Below are 14,206 nucleotides of genomic sequence, written 5' to 3'. Positions count from 1 at the left end.
TTTATCAAATAAATAAAAGAGCAACAAAAATAAAACCGAAACCGAAAACGAATGTGTTCAGTACTCGTATAATTTAGCGAATTTTTTGTGGTGCCATTCAGCGTTTCGCAACAAGTAAAAATAATTAATTATAGATAAATGTGTGCGACGTGTGTGCGACACACCCCACACACATAGATAAATAAATAAATTTCCAAAAAAAAAACCAACAACTGTTTAATAAATGACTGCATTATATAAATGAGCTTTTAGTTTAATTAATCGCCAAATAAATAACACACACACGCACACACTCACACACACGCATACATGTACAGCACGTGCGTGTGCGTGCGTCGATTTGTGTGTATGCGTTAGCTGTGAAGCCATATGCATGGCAGCAGCAACAACAACAACAGCCACAACAGCAACAACAACAACAACAAGCGCAATAAACATAGCCACATTCATCAACAAAAACGCATTTGCAACTGCAACAACAACAACAGCAACAACTACAACAAACGCAACAACGCCTCAGTGCAACAGGAACAAGTTAGCCACGCCCAAGAATTTAGGATATAGCCATAGCTGCCAAAGCTGCCAACGCTGCTGCTGCTGCTGTTGTTGTTGTTGTTGCCGCCGTTGCCGTAATTCATTCTGGCCGCCCCAATACAACAACTTCAACAACAACAAAAACAACAACAACATCAGACAAACAACGAACAGCGCCAACCAAGCGAACCAAATAACAACAACAGCAAAAGCAACACCGCCCACGAAGTCGGCGCCAGCAGCAACGTTGGCGTCGGCGTTGCCGCCACCGCCAGCAACTGCCAGAACAGCAACAACAGCAGCAGCAGCAACAACCAGAATAAACAGCACGCTGCCAACAACGACGGCGGCGGCAGCAACAGCACCAGCAGCAGCGTTGCCCCAGATCCCAAGAAAACCTTCTCGCTACACTGCTGTTGCGTGATCGTCGACATTACACCCGTCTCACATCCGGTGGCACGTTTGACATCAGCAACAACGGCCTCGGGAAGGGATGCGGGGGCTGGCGCTGGCGCCGGCGCCGGCAGCGGCGGCAGCAGCGGCTTGGGCCTCGGTGAAAATGTCTCCCAGCTGGCGAGTCAATTGTTTCGCTTTGGCAGCAAGAAACGCACCGGCGTCTGCATCTGCAATGCCCAGTGCCGGCTGCAGTCGCTCGGCGAGGGTGCCGCGCTTACGACAACGCATCACGGCTCGCTGGATCGCCTGCTCCAGCAACAGCAACAACAACAACAACAACAGCAGCAGCCACAACAGCAACCACAACAGCAACCACAACAGCAACCACAACAGCAACAACAACAGCAGCTGCCACCGAAGCAGCAGTCGAGCGGTGAACGTTGCATAAGTTGGGTCGCTGATAGCGGCGCCGGCGTCGGTGGTATTCCCAGTTCCGATGAGACCAGCGAGGATAAGCAGCAAAAGAAACAGCAGCAGCAGCAGTTGGAGGAGGCGCCACCGCCACGCCCACCGGTGCGTCATGGCGCCAGCAAGCCGCACAGCGTACGTGAGGAATTCGAAAGGGGCGTGGAGGTGGAAAAGTTCTATCACCAAATCAACGGCGACATCTTTGAGATAACCCGACGCGTGCGCGCACGCGATGAGGACACCATGGAGCAGCGTTGCATCCGGCGCAAGGGCTCCGTTCGCCTCACCGAGCCGCACTATGTGCGTCTGCCCGACCAAAAGCCGCAGCTGCCGCCGCGTCGCCAAAAGAGCGCCGAGGAGGTGACAATGCCAAAGAGTGCGCTGCGCCAGGCGGTGCCCGAGCAGCAGCTGGAGTGGTTCGATCGCAAGGCACAGCAGCGTCATTCCGCACGCTCCGCCGAGGGTGGGCAGGTGCGCGAGGAGACCATGGAATGGCTAAAGCTGCAGAAGAGCAGTGCCGTCCAACAGCAGGCGCCCGCGCGCACCTCCTCTGGCCCCAGTGAAATCACCGTGCTCAAGGATGAGCTGCCCGATTGGCTGCTGGAGCATTTGCCGCATCAGCGCGAACGCCAGTCGACGACGGAGAAGCCCGTCAGCTCCGCGTATGCCAAGGCATTGGCCGAGCTGCTCAAGAAGCCACTCTCCCGCCAGAGCTCCGGACCCTGCGAAGTGTCGCTGCTGAAGACGGACATAGTCGAATGGCTGACCAAGATGCAGTCGACAGCTGGCAGCAAGGCGTCCCGTCGCTCGCATCATCGCCGCAACGGCAGCAGCGGCGCTGCGCCGCGCTCCAACTCGCAGGAGGATCACGCGGCCACGGAACATGCGGCGCTGCAGCGCAAACGCCACTCGCTGGGCCACAGCGATGAGGAGCAGCTGCAGCAGCAGCAGCGGCAGCAACAACAGCTGCCAACGCTGGACTGGATTGCGTATCCGCTGAACAAGCTGCAGTCGCTGGGCAAACAGCCGCCGCCATTGGCGACGACCGTGCCCAGCGGCTATGATGTGCCTGTGGCTGCCACACACACGCAGCTGTGCCAGGAGCAGCGGCGACGCGAGGAGCGCTCCCGGGAGCGTCGACTGCGCCACTCGGCCAGCGAGGTGGTCAGCAGCGGAGCGCCGGCGTCCAGTACAAGCGCACACCTGGATCGACTGGAGCGTCTCTATGCCAAGCCGCACAAGGAACGCTATCAGTATGTGCCCAAGGTAACGCCGCCCAAGGAAACCATCACCACCCACATCAGCACCCACACCAGCAGCTCCGGCAAGTCCAAGCGCGAGCGTTCGCGTCGCCATCAGACGCAGCGTTCCGCGACCGTGACGGACATGTCCGCTCAGCGTTCCAGCGGCAGTCACAAGCGCAAATCCTCGAGTGCGGAGCGTGCGCCCCGCTCCCGTTCGCCGTCGCCCTGCACAGATCCCGCCTGCCCGCTGCTGCCCATCTGCACAGATCCGCACTGCCGCTACCAGGAATGCCAGCGGCGACGCTGTCTCACGACCTCGGCCAGCTCGGTGAATCTGGCGCGGCACCAGCAACTGGCCCAAGTGCAGCTGCATGCGGTGCCCGCACATTTGATGGGCGGCTCCGATGCGACAACGCCTTCGACAACGGCCACGCCACCACCACAACAACAACAACAACAACTACAACCACTAACGCCAGCAGCTGTTGTGGCACCAATACCGGAGCGCCGTCTGGTCATCTGCCACGAGTGTCGGTCGTGCGCGCCGCTGCTCAGCTGCCAGAATCGCAAATGCCTCAATGCCGCCAAGTGCAACTCACTGCCTCGCTGTGCCGCCGATTTCAATCGGTTGCGCACTTCACTCGCCCAGCCGCCGGCGACACTTGATGACATTGAGCCGGCGCCGCTTGAACTGGAACAGCAGCCGTTGCCGTTGCTGCCGCCTGCCTCGCCCACACGCCACATGCAACATTATCGCAGCAATTCGCAGCCGAATACGTTGCAGCGCGGCGATTCGACCGCCTCCAGCTGCGGCCTGGCCACAAATCTCGGCTGGCTGGAGCCAGTGCAGCAGCCCTCGAACGGCCATATGCATCATGTGCTCAATGGGAATGGCAAACTGATGAAGTCCGCATCGGCTGCATCGTTAAACTCGCGTCGACGGCGCCACAAGACCGTGCACTTTGGCGAGAATCTGTTGCGTGAGGTGTGCCAGAATCGTAAGCTCATCAAGACGGAGCAGGTGCCATCGGGCTCGGCGCCCATGAAGGCCAACATACAGATGCTCTACAATTTTGTGGAGGGTGTGCTTAGCGCCTGGGTGGACGACGATGAGGATCAGGTGCGTTCCGGCGCCGAATCGGAACCGGAACACGGCCTCGTCGCTCTCCAGCCCATACACCGTTGCAATCGGCTGCGCTATCAGTGCATCAGGCGTGTCGTCGAGGAGGCAGCCGATCTCCAGGGCACCCTCAAGCTGGGCAACTCACGGTATCGCCATCGGCACTGGCGCAGCACCGCCAAGCAGTGCAACGAAATGTTCCTTCGCAAGGTAAACAAAAAACATCGTGTGAAAACCTGATAAGTACTATTCTAAATTAACATATCATAAATTATTTAAGGTATTTCTGCATTAAAAATGCAAAAATGTCTGATTTAAATATATATCTATAATCTTTTTTATAGCAAATGTTTTTACCAAAAACATTTTAAGTAACAGCTTGCCCGCGAGCTGAAAGTATTGCCTATACCTTACCTACTTATGGTATTCCCGCATAAATGGGTTCGATTTTTCAAATATGTATATAAGATCCCATTTTTGGCTTTAACCTTTCAATAACTCATAAATTCCATACATATTTGGGGTGTTCCTGAATGGTAAAAACTTAATTTAAATTAATGGCATTTGCGCTTTAATCAAAGTGTGACCAAACCAGTTTGTGCATTTGCCAGCCATGCTTGCCTTTGTTCTAGCCTTCAGAGGCTATCCTTTACCTCCCATTAGGGGTATTCCTTATTATATGACTGACAAATGCAAGTCGTTATCAATATTTTTATTTATAGCATTTGGTCACACTTGTATTGCAGGCATGCCCTTATTTATTACATATTATTTATTGTATTTTTGTTAAGACCCACAAGTTTAATTGTAAAGTAAATTTTTTAACAATTTTAAAATCGATCAAAATTTGTTGCCGTTTGCTTTAATTTTGAGCTTTGCTTGAAAATCCTGCCACAAAGAGTGTTGTCGAACCCGTCCCCGTTCCCGGACCTGCCCCGCCCCGTGGCTCTTGGCTCTTTGTCGCCAACACCAAATGACTTAAATATATTGTCGCAACGTTGCGTCTGTTGTCCGTTTGTCTGTCTGCTACAAATTCATTTTGGTTGCCTAACAAAACGTTGATCAAAGCCAAAAGCATCCTTTTCACGCTCGAGCTCCTGCAAGGCAGCTCCGGCAACGTCTCCGGCCCCGGCCCTGGTCCCTGCCTGCCTGTGTGCTCACAAAGGAGGCTGGCAATAAATTAAAGCATTAGCCCCAGCCGAAAAAGCTCTTAACAGAGCACACACGCACGCACCAGGCGAACAAGTGGATGATTGTGAGGGTGGAAGGGGGGTGGAAGAGGGATGTGGCGCGCTGATGCGAGGGGGATTTTCATTTACTGTTCGTATTTAGTTTTTGGATAATGAATGGCATTGATTGGAATTCACATGAATCACAGTGGCAAAGTGATAAAGGCTATTTGCAGCATATGTATGTACTTTGTGGACTTGCCCAATGGGCGTGGCATCGTCCATGAGTGCCGCATTCATGCGCATCAACAGTGCAGCCGTAAAGCACTTGTATCTTGTATCTAGCAACTGGTTACTTGTATCTATAGCAACTATGCAACCATTTTCAATCGTGTAGCTCATTTGGTGCCCGGCTAGGGGATACCCTCAATATGCAAGAAGTAAAGAAATACTATACGAGAATCGTCTGGCGCATCTAATGGGCTAAATTTAACGAAGACAAATGATAAACTGGTTCTCCTTCAGTCTGTTACATACATTTGTATGTAGTTTAGAATACCCAATTTGCCTGTTTGCAATGTGCTTAGGGTATTCAAATTCAGTCGAATTGGCCAAGGGAGAGCAACCTCTGCAACTGCATTCAACTTGGACCCAGATACACATCGAGCTGTCCATGTGTGTAAGTATGGCTGAATGGCTGAATTTGAATGGGGCATTAGTTGAATAACTGATAGCTAGCCAAACGCGCTGCATATTAATTAATTGCCATATAAACAGAACATATTGAATCATGATATAAAAGCTGACTCTGCTCCAGTAAATGCATTGAAGCTAAGGTTAAATTCATTCATGCTACATCTCTTGAGTTCCAATTGAATGTAGTTCAATGTAAATTTGTTTGCGAGCTTATGTTTGTGGATCAATTCAGTAGGTTGCAAAAAAGGGAATCTGAAGGTTTTAAAGAGTGAAGAAAATGAAAAGAAGGGTCGATAGGTTAAGGCAAACGATAAAGAGTATTTTTATACGGTTTCAACGACGCGGCAAGCCTTCAGTTTCGGTTCGTGAAGCTGGTTCTCCGCATGTCCTTATCCAGAATTTGGTTCAAGATCGTATTGTTGGTCGAATGTTGTCCAAATTTAAATGAAACAATTGAGGTTTTCATTATTATGTGCGCTTTGCACTAAATATGATTCAGTTTGGGAATCGCATTAGTTTAAGGTTCGGCCCAATTACAAATAAATTGGAATTCCGGGTTTGAACCGGCTGGCTTGAGTCTTATGGCTAAAAAAGAAATTCTCGCAGGCATTGCTCCGTCTTCAGCTCTGCACGCAATTGGCTCAGTTAACCCATCTAAAACCCTTCTTAGTTTTGATTGATCTGCTGCCACAACCCCATCGCTGCACAAACCAATTAATGCTAAGCAACGCTCAGTGCACACATTTAATCAAATGGGAATGTCATGACACATACCTGTGCGTTTAACCCCTGGTTGGGCCCCGGGCACCGCTCCCCGCTCCCCGCTGGCTGCCCAGCGACAATATTTCCGTTTTAATCATTGCCAAAATCCGTCTTACAGCTAATGCCAAATTGCTTTCGCTTAGCTCGCGTTGCACAGAGATTTGAATGCTGCTGAGACAGCTCCATTTGCCACTAAGATGTTGCCAAAAAAATAAATACCAGGGGTTGAGCTGGGGCTGGCAAAGACTTGCAAGGCGCTGCAGATTTTCCATACTGAATCAATTTCTGGGCAACAGGACTTCAGTTTAATGCCTCACTTAAGAGCTGCGCAACGACAAACGTGCCACGAATTTGCAGTTCTTTTTTTTCTTCCATTTCGCTGACAGCGGTTGGCAAACCCCACAACGTAAGCAAATGTTTGCTTACATATGTGAAATTGTGCGAATGTGTGAGATTTGAATGCTTGGCAGCGCGCGCGCGATTCGGCAAGGACAACCGACAACTGACAACCGACATTGGCAACAGCAACAACAACAACAGCGTCCTGCATATAAACACTCTATCAAATATTGTAATTTTTGACAGCGACAGCGACAAATGAAATGATTTTTCCTCTTTTCTTTTTTGCCGGAGAAGGGAGTGTGAGTGAGCGTGTGTGTGTGTGTGTGTGTGTGTGTAGGTGCCACTGGCAGGCAACTCTCACATTTGACATTCAAAAGTCATTGATAATTATGGATGAAACGTGAACGACAGCCGCATCGAGGGATCACAATCAATTCTTGATTAGAAAACGCAGCGCCGACATCAGGGGCGCTGCCACGCGGCAGCTCACCTGTCCGGGCCACGACGAGGGTGTGCCGCCTAAGTGGGCGTGTCTGGGCGCCAGAGTGCGTGCGTGTGTATTTGATTCTGTGCGTAAATTGAATTTTGATTTTGCACCGATGCTGAGATATGGCATATTAGGCCCAAGTAATCAGATGAGAAGAGGCTGGGGGAGGGAGAGTTGTCACAGCCCAGGACTATAGGCATTTAATCTTTTGTGTGTGTGTGTTTGTTTGTGTGCGCGCGTGTTTAGGGCTGCCCATTTAGGCTTACCCATGTGAGTTAGCCCACAGACACAACAACAGACCCATTGTCAGGCAGTCTGTCCCAAGCTGCTGATGAAATTCGACAACGTTTTAGCTATGGAATGGGGCCCATACATACCTTGTCCAGGCCGGGTCATATCAATTAAAAATTCATGAATCATTTGACAAACTCTTTGGGTCCTGCACAAATTGTAACCAGGCGACGGGGCCAATCAGTCGACGTTGAGATTTGATGCTGCCATTTGCGCAGTCTTGGTTACGGTTCGGCTCGGCTCTCGTTTTTGGCCAGCCACCCACACACACACACCTACACATACATAATACACAATTGTAGATGCACAGTAATCTGTTGTAAAAGGTAAAAAACTCGTTAATTTTGCGAGTTGTGTCCTTTTTGCTAGCCACTCAGGGCAGCTTTCTAAAGGGTTTTCCATTACATTAGCGTCGATTGTTCCGAGTGTTTTGTTGTTGTGCACGGCAACAACTGATGAAGTGACTTTTAGTTTTACAAAGTTCTATTTTGGTATACTATATATATATATATATAGATACATATTTACAGATACAGATACATGCGTATCTTAGCGGCAACTCGGCAAAATGTATTTTTGGCCCCTTTGCTTATTGTCTTTAATTTCGTTGCGAAAAGTTCGTACTGCTTATGTATTTGTGTAGCACACCTCGTTGCCAGGGTTGCCATAGCTGCTGGCAGAGTTGCTGCCGCTTGCTTGGAACAGTTCCGCTCGACAGCTTCCGTTCGGCTTGATGATTTCATGGAAAACTTCATTGAGCAAGCGGAAACTATTTCATTTGGCGCTATAAATGTTGTCAGGTGTACTTTGGGGCAACGGCGGGGCATCGCAGTGGTGCGGGCGGCTACTGATAAGTGGGTGAGAGTGCTTTTTGAGTGTTTTTGAAGTTTTCAATATTGAAGCTGTCCCGAATATGATTGCGGCCACTCGCTGGCTATTTAAAATTGAAGCTCTGTTATGAAAATGTTGTACATTAATTTTGTAAAAAATTACACAAGATCAAAACATATTTGAAAATAAATTGAAAGCAAAATTTTATTGGGATAGTTAATTAAAAAAGCTGTGACGGTTATTCAAAGTACATGAAAATGTTAAAAAAAAGGTAATTAAATCGAAACAAGGAAGGCAGAGTGTGTCAAAGGTGTTCAAAATATGAAGAGGAAAATATATTAAACTGACCTATTCAAGGAAAGGTCCTGGTTGAGTGGTAATTAAGTGCAAAGAATTTATAAGGAAGCTTACAATATGCATTCAGTGTTGGAAAATTCCTTAAAAATATACTGCTCTAACAAAAAATAAACTGCACAATGCTTGCTGAAGCTTTTAATGGCTTCTCCGCTTGCCCTGCCCTATTCTATACCATTCCCAATTAATCAGAGCTACAAGCTTTGCACCTTAACACGATTCAATGGAATTGCCCTGCGCCCTCCGCCCACCATGAAACCCCTTGCCACAGTGTGGTACCGCTTTGATGTGCTGCCGTTGGGTTTCCCTTTTTATTATTTTTTTTGGCAATTTCGACTCGGAAAATATTTATGTTGCCGGAGCGGAAGCGGCAGTCACTCAGCCAGCTCACGTTTGGGTATTTGCATGCCTTTGCACTCCTTCGATTAATATAAAATTTGATTAAACTTGGCCAACGACAAACGACGATATGAGGGCGACATCACTTGTGGGTTAAGCACACATGACTTTGCCTGCAGAAAGGGCGAACGACTGCTCCTGAGGATTGGGGCGTGGCTACTGTGCAAACATAAGCGCGCTTGCCACTTGACAGTTGCCCATTTGCCGCCCCCCAGCCGACGCGCCGGGCAGTCAAATAAATAACTTGTAAAACATGCATATGAGCAAAAATGTTTGAAAATTGCCAAAAACGTAAAAGAGGCGGGCGGACATATATGGATGGTATGGGCTGGTGGAGCTGGTGTTGGTGGTTAGGGCGGCACGCTGTGTATCGCAGTAACCAAAGCCAAGAAATGGGGCCGAGGAATCGATGGGTCTGTCGCTGGCTGGCGTCCGTCCCGTCCCGTCCCGTCCCGTGCCGACCCATCCAGAGCCAGCAGGAAGCGAAGACGAAACGAATAAACACATTGTAAATTGATTTCCTTGGGAACTCAAATAAAAATGGCATGAACAGCAAGTGAGCGACATTGTGGGCGTGGCTGGTAGCTGGGGCTACCAGAGCACCCCATCCAATTGAAACGAATGAATGGGCAAACCAATTTTTATTGCCACGCGGGACACGTAGCGTGCGCGCGGTACCACAGCCTCAGCATTGGCAGCGCCGTGTTGCCTCAACTTGATTCCCACACGGACGAGCTACCAGCAAACCCCCTCTCTGCAACCCCTCTCTCTCTCTCTCTTCCTTCCTCTCTCTTTCCTGTTGCAAAAGCAAAATTGGCGCACTGGGCTCTGTGTGTGGTGAGAACGGAAGGAAGTCGCAGGATGGTCCAAGGCAGCACAGCACAGCCCAGAACAGAGCTGAGCAGAGCAGAGCAGAGCTGTCGCACTCGACCCGGCTTTTGATGAAATGCTCGCTAGCCAGCTCGCCTCGATAACATGGCCAAGAAACTGTTTGGCATTGCCTTTATTTTCTACTGTCACATCTCCTCCACTTCCAGCTGCTGCTGTTATTTTGTTTCGATTCGTTTTCTGAGCCTTTTTTTTCTTTCTTTTTGTTATTGTCAATTGTTGTCCATCCGTCGCCCTCTCGAGCCGTCCCGGCAGTCAATTCTGCTCCCATGTTGCCAACTTCACTAAAAATGCAGGCGAGAGAAGACAAATTGCTTTATCGACGACATACGTAACAAATGTTGCTGTCGGCAGTGACAACGGCAACAGCAACAACAGCAACAGCAATACGAACAACGACAACGACAACAACAAGGAGCCAGTCAACCATTATTGGTTTCAAATGGCTTACGGGGTCGATTCGACTCATTGCGATTCGTATCGGGTTGAGTTGTGTATGGCTGGGTGTGTGTATGTGCGTGTGTGGTTGTTGTTGTCGTTGTCGTTGGTTGTGGAGCCTGCCTCTGACTGGCACTGCTAATTATGACTTAATTATTTCAATTATTACCTCGCAGACTTATTGAATTTTTATCGTTGCCAGCATCAACAATCACAACAACAGCAGCAAGTGTAGTACATATATCTGTTTGCTATTTCCTCCTTACTTACACGCTTTCCCTTAATGCATTTTTGCAGATCTCGGACGATGATCGAATGAGCCTAACTACTGCCGTTTCGGATGAAGATGATGGCGAAAGTGTCATGGCGTCACCATATAAAGCAAAAGCCACTGGCACCGCTGCATCCTCCTTCAACTGCACGGGCGCTGTGCGTAAAGCTGGGTAAGTTAATACCAAGCCCCAACTAGCTGTAATCAGTGGCACGAAATGGTATTCCCTCAGGCATGGCCGCCTGCTGCTGCTGCCAGCTGGGTAGCATGGGCACGTGTGCCCCAAACATTCTGCCAGCCCGAGCAGCTAATCATAAATAAAGTAGCAAATGGCCTGGCGCTTGCCATATCATTTACAGCGATTACGGCCAAGCGCATAGCACACTCTGCTATCAGCGCTGTGATGAAGTGTGCGCTGCTCGCAGCTGCAATGCCGTAGAGACTCTCAAAAAGGCAAACTGAGAAAAGTTCTTGACTGTAATAAGAGCTGCGCGCTCTTTGCGGCCACAAAGCATGCACGTTTTGTGTTACCTATTAGCTAATGAACCTTAACTATCTTACCTATTACGTTAAATGAATCCTTTTGCACAAAAATTCACTGAAATCGCGTTTTTTATAACGTAATCTAGTCCACTTCTTTAGCAACCTCAGTAATTTATAAAGTCGTTAGCCTTGAATTTGTGAACACTCATTATCCTAGCTAAAGATACTCTGTCGAGAATTTCCCCATGTCAATTATTACCTCTTTTTTAATTAAGAGGAAAGAACTAGTCATTGTAAATTTATAATTCTCAACTAGTAAAAGCGAGCAGCACATAAAATCAGCAAAATACCCAACTCTTTGGGCAGCTTTTTCCGAATATTCTTTATAATTCTCCACGTCTCAGATATTCTTCAAACTTAGGGATATAAACGCGATTGTTATGCCAATTCAAAGCACATTTATTTTATAATTCGCAACGGCTTCTAGAAAGCAGCCTGCTTAATCAGCTCGCTTTTTATAATTGATTGTATCGATTTGCCAAGTCATGTCTATTTAATTTTCTGGAATCCTCTGAGGGAATACTGTTCATGCTGCTGCCAATGGTATTTACCAGCTGTCTACAAATTTGTTTCCTACACTTGAAATTTATAAGCTGTGCTTATTTAACAACTCAATTTGATTACATTTCTTTATTTACAGCTTTCTATCGGTAAAGAAATGGTTATTACGCAAGAAGCATCAAATCGAGCTGGCTCGCAAACGTGGCTGGAAGGGCTATTGGGTGTGCCTAAAGGGCACCACTCTCCTGTTCTATCCGTGCGATTCGCGTGAGGGTCGCAGCGTTGAGGCAGCGCCCAAGCATTTAATTATTGTGGACGGAGCAATTATGCAGCCAATACCGGAGCATCCCAAGCGCGATTACATATTCTGTTTGAGCACCGCATTCGGTGATGCCTATCTGTTCCAGGCGCCCTGTCAGGTAAGTGCTTCTTGCTGCTAGACTTGGCCCATGCTGTAATATATGATGCGTGGCATACCCAATAAAAACTGGGAAGTCCTTCAAGCGTACAACTTTCATGCTGCAATTAGAAAAGACATCAGGCCCCGGCCCAGGGGCAGTTGAGCATAAAAGCTGGCCTTGTCCTGGCTACCGAGCAGGCACCGATGATAGCATTGAGCAGCACGACTTGGACTTGGACGACATCGTCGAGCCATTGAGTGAGAGCTTGTTTGCATAGGGATATCAAGGATATCTATCAGGCAGCTGCGTCTGTGTGTGTGTGTGGTGTCGAGTTCAGCGCTCGCGGGCTTTCAGCAGACCTTATTCGTAATCGCCATGCAAAATGTGTGCCACACACCAACACACACACACACACGCACACACGCAGTGACAGTTTAAGACTCGAAGGCGTTAACTGATGCAGCCCCGCAAATGGCTGAAATGCAAATCGCTCGGCTTAAAGTGCGATTGAGGCTGGGCATGCGACAGCCAACTGGCAGATTGCCTTGAACCAATAGTTGCTGCCTAGCTGGGTCCTTGTGCCTAAACTGTTACATGTCTCAGAGGCATACGCTCCTCATTCACACCTGCCACCTACCATCTGTCCCTCCCGCAGAACCCAACATACTAACTGACTGAATCGCTGGCTGACAGCATTTCAGCGTTTTGCCTGGTCGCCTCTGTGATTTGTCATTAAATTTGCATAACTGATAGTCAGCCAGCAATGACAACGACAACAGCCACAACAACGACAATAGCAACAACAACAACAACAACAACAACAACGCCGTTGTCGACATTTGGCACTGGGGAGCCATGTCAAATTGCTTGTGGTGCATTTGGCTCTACAAATTGTTGCAACGAAAAATCACCTTTCTCTCTCTCGCTCTTATCAACACTTTCCCTTACCTGCTCTCTCATTCTTTTCACACACAGGTGGAGCTGGAGAATTGGGTAAATAGCATACACAGCGCCTGTGCCGCTGCATTTGCACGTCATCGCGGCAAAACGGGCACGCTGCATCTGCTGCAGGAGGAGATCTTTCGCCTGGAGAAGGCCATTGAATCGGTAAGTGAATGCCAACATTTTACTTAAAATTCTACCACACTAGCTAGCTTATGTGTGCGAGCATGTATGAAAGAGCATGCCTCAGCATGTGTGTGTGTGTGTGTGTGTGCACAAGGATATTGAGTTGAATTATTGCCGTGCATTTTCGACTTGAAGGAAATTGTTGAGCTCCTTCAGCGCAAATTCAAGTGATGAGAATTGAAATTGTGTATTGAGCATAAAAGTTGTTTGTCGAGTGTACACCCACCAAAAGCAACGGCATTATTATGAAAATGATATGCAAAAAAAAGAGAAAAAGAAATAAAAATAAGCAAAAAAGAATATCTAAAGACATGCAAATTCCATGATTTATGAACCCAACTGGTTTGCATATTAGATGGCCGAATATTTGTGTGTGAGCTGCTAATAGAGCCAAGGCAACATTAAACAGTAGAACATCGAAAAGTTCTTAAATTATCGATAGCCCTGTCGATAAAAGCAATACTCCACTCGATATCGATATCGATAAGTTTTATAACATCATTAAATGAAATACTTTAATAGATCAATTTGGCATCTAAGTCTGGCAACATTATTCCTGCTCAAAATTCATGTGAAAATGGTACCCTCAGATATCCTATATAGACATTGGTCAAAATATCCCAGTCCCATAACTCGGTCAAATCTCATCCGATTTCCACTAGATTTGGATCTTTGTTCATGGTTTGGTCTCTAGATCAATTTGGCATCTAAGTCTGACAACATTCTTTTTTGGTCAAAATTCATGTGAAAGTGGTACCCTAAGATATCCTATATAGACATTGGTCAAAATATTCCAGCCCCCTAACTCGGTCAAAAGTCATCCGATTTCCACGGTTCTTTGTTTATGGTTTGGCCTCTAGATCAATTTGGCATCTAAATCTGGAAACTTTTTTGTTGGTCAAAATTCATGTGAAAATGGTAACCTCAAATATCCTATATAGAC

The 14,206-nt window shown here is 47.8% G+C and overlaps 1 protein-coding gene across 17 annotated transcripts in view; it reads left to right on the top strand.

Annotated features, from left to right (window-relative positions):
- sif (still life) overlaps window positions 1-14,206 on the top strand; it is a 92,716-nt gene that overhangs the window by 31,265 nt on the left and 47,245 nt on the right. For 9 of the 17 annotated variants that reach the window (XM_064690102.1, XM_064690105.1, XM_064690104.1 and 6 more), the window contains 3 exons: window positions 10,717-10,862; window positions 11,874-12,153; window positions 13,111-13,242. In XM_064690102.1, coding sequence (XP_064546172.1) covers window positions 10,717-10,862; window positions 11,874-12,153; window positions 13,111-13,242 — 558 coding nt within the window. Of the gene's footprint in view, window positions 1-684; window positions 3,973-10,716; window positions 10,863-11,873; window positions 12,154-13,110; window positions 13,243-14,206 lie in introns of those variants that run through there. The other 8 variants (XM_064690101.1, XM_064690097.1, XM_064690096.1 and 5 more) reach the window with 5 other exon arrangements.

This window comes from Drosophila montana, unplaced genomic scaffold, assembly GCF_035044405.1.
Source record: "Drosophila montana isolate Dmon_TW-CO22-7 unplaced genomic scaffold, ASM3504440v1 contig_3231_1, whole genome shotgun sequence".
Taxonomy (NCBI): Eukaryota; Metazoa; Arthropoda; class Insecta; order Diptera; family Drosophilidae; genus Drosophila; species Drosophila montana.
Note: the sequence above shows the minus strand (reverse complement) of the source record. Positions and strands in the feature narration are given on the sequence as shown.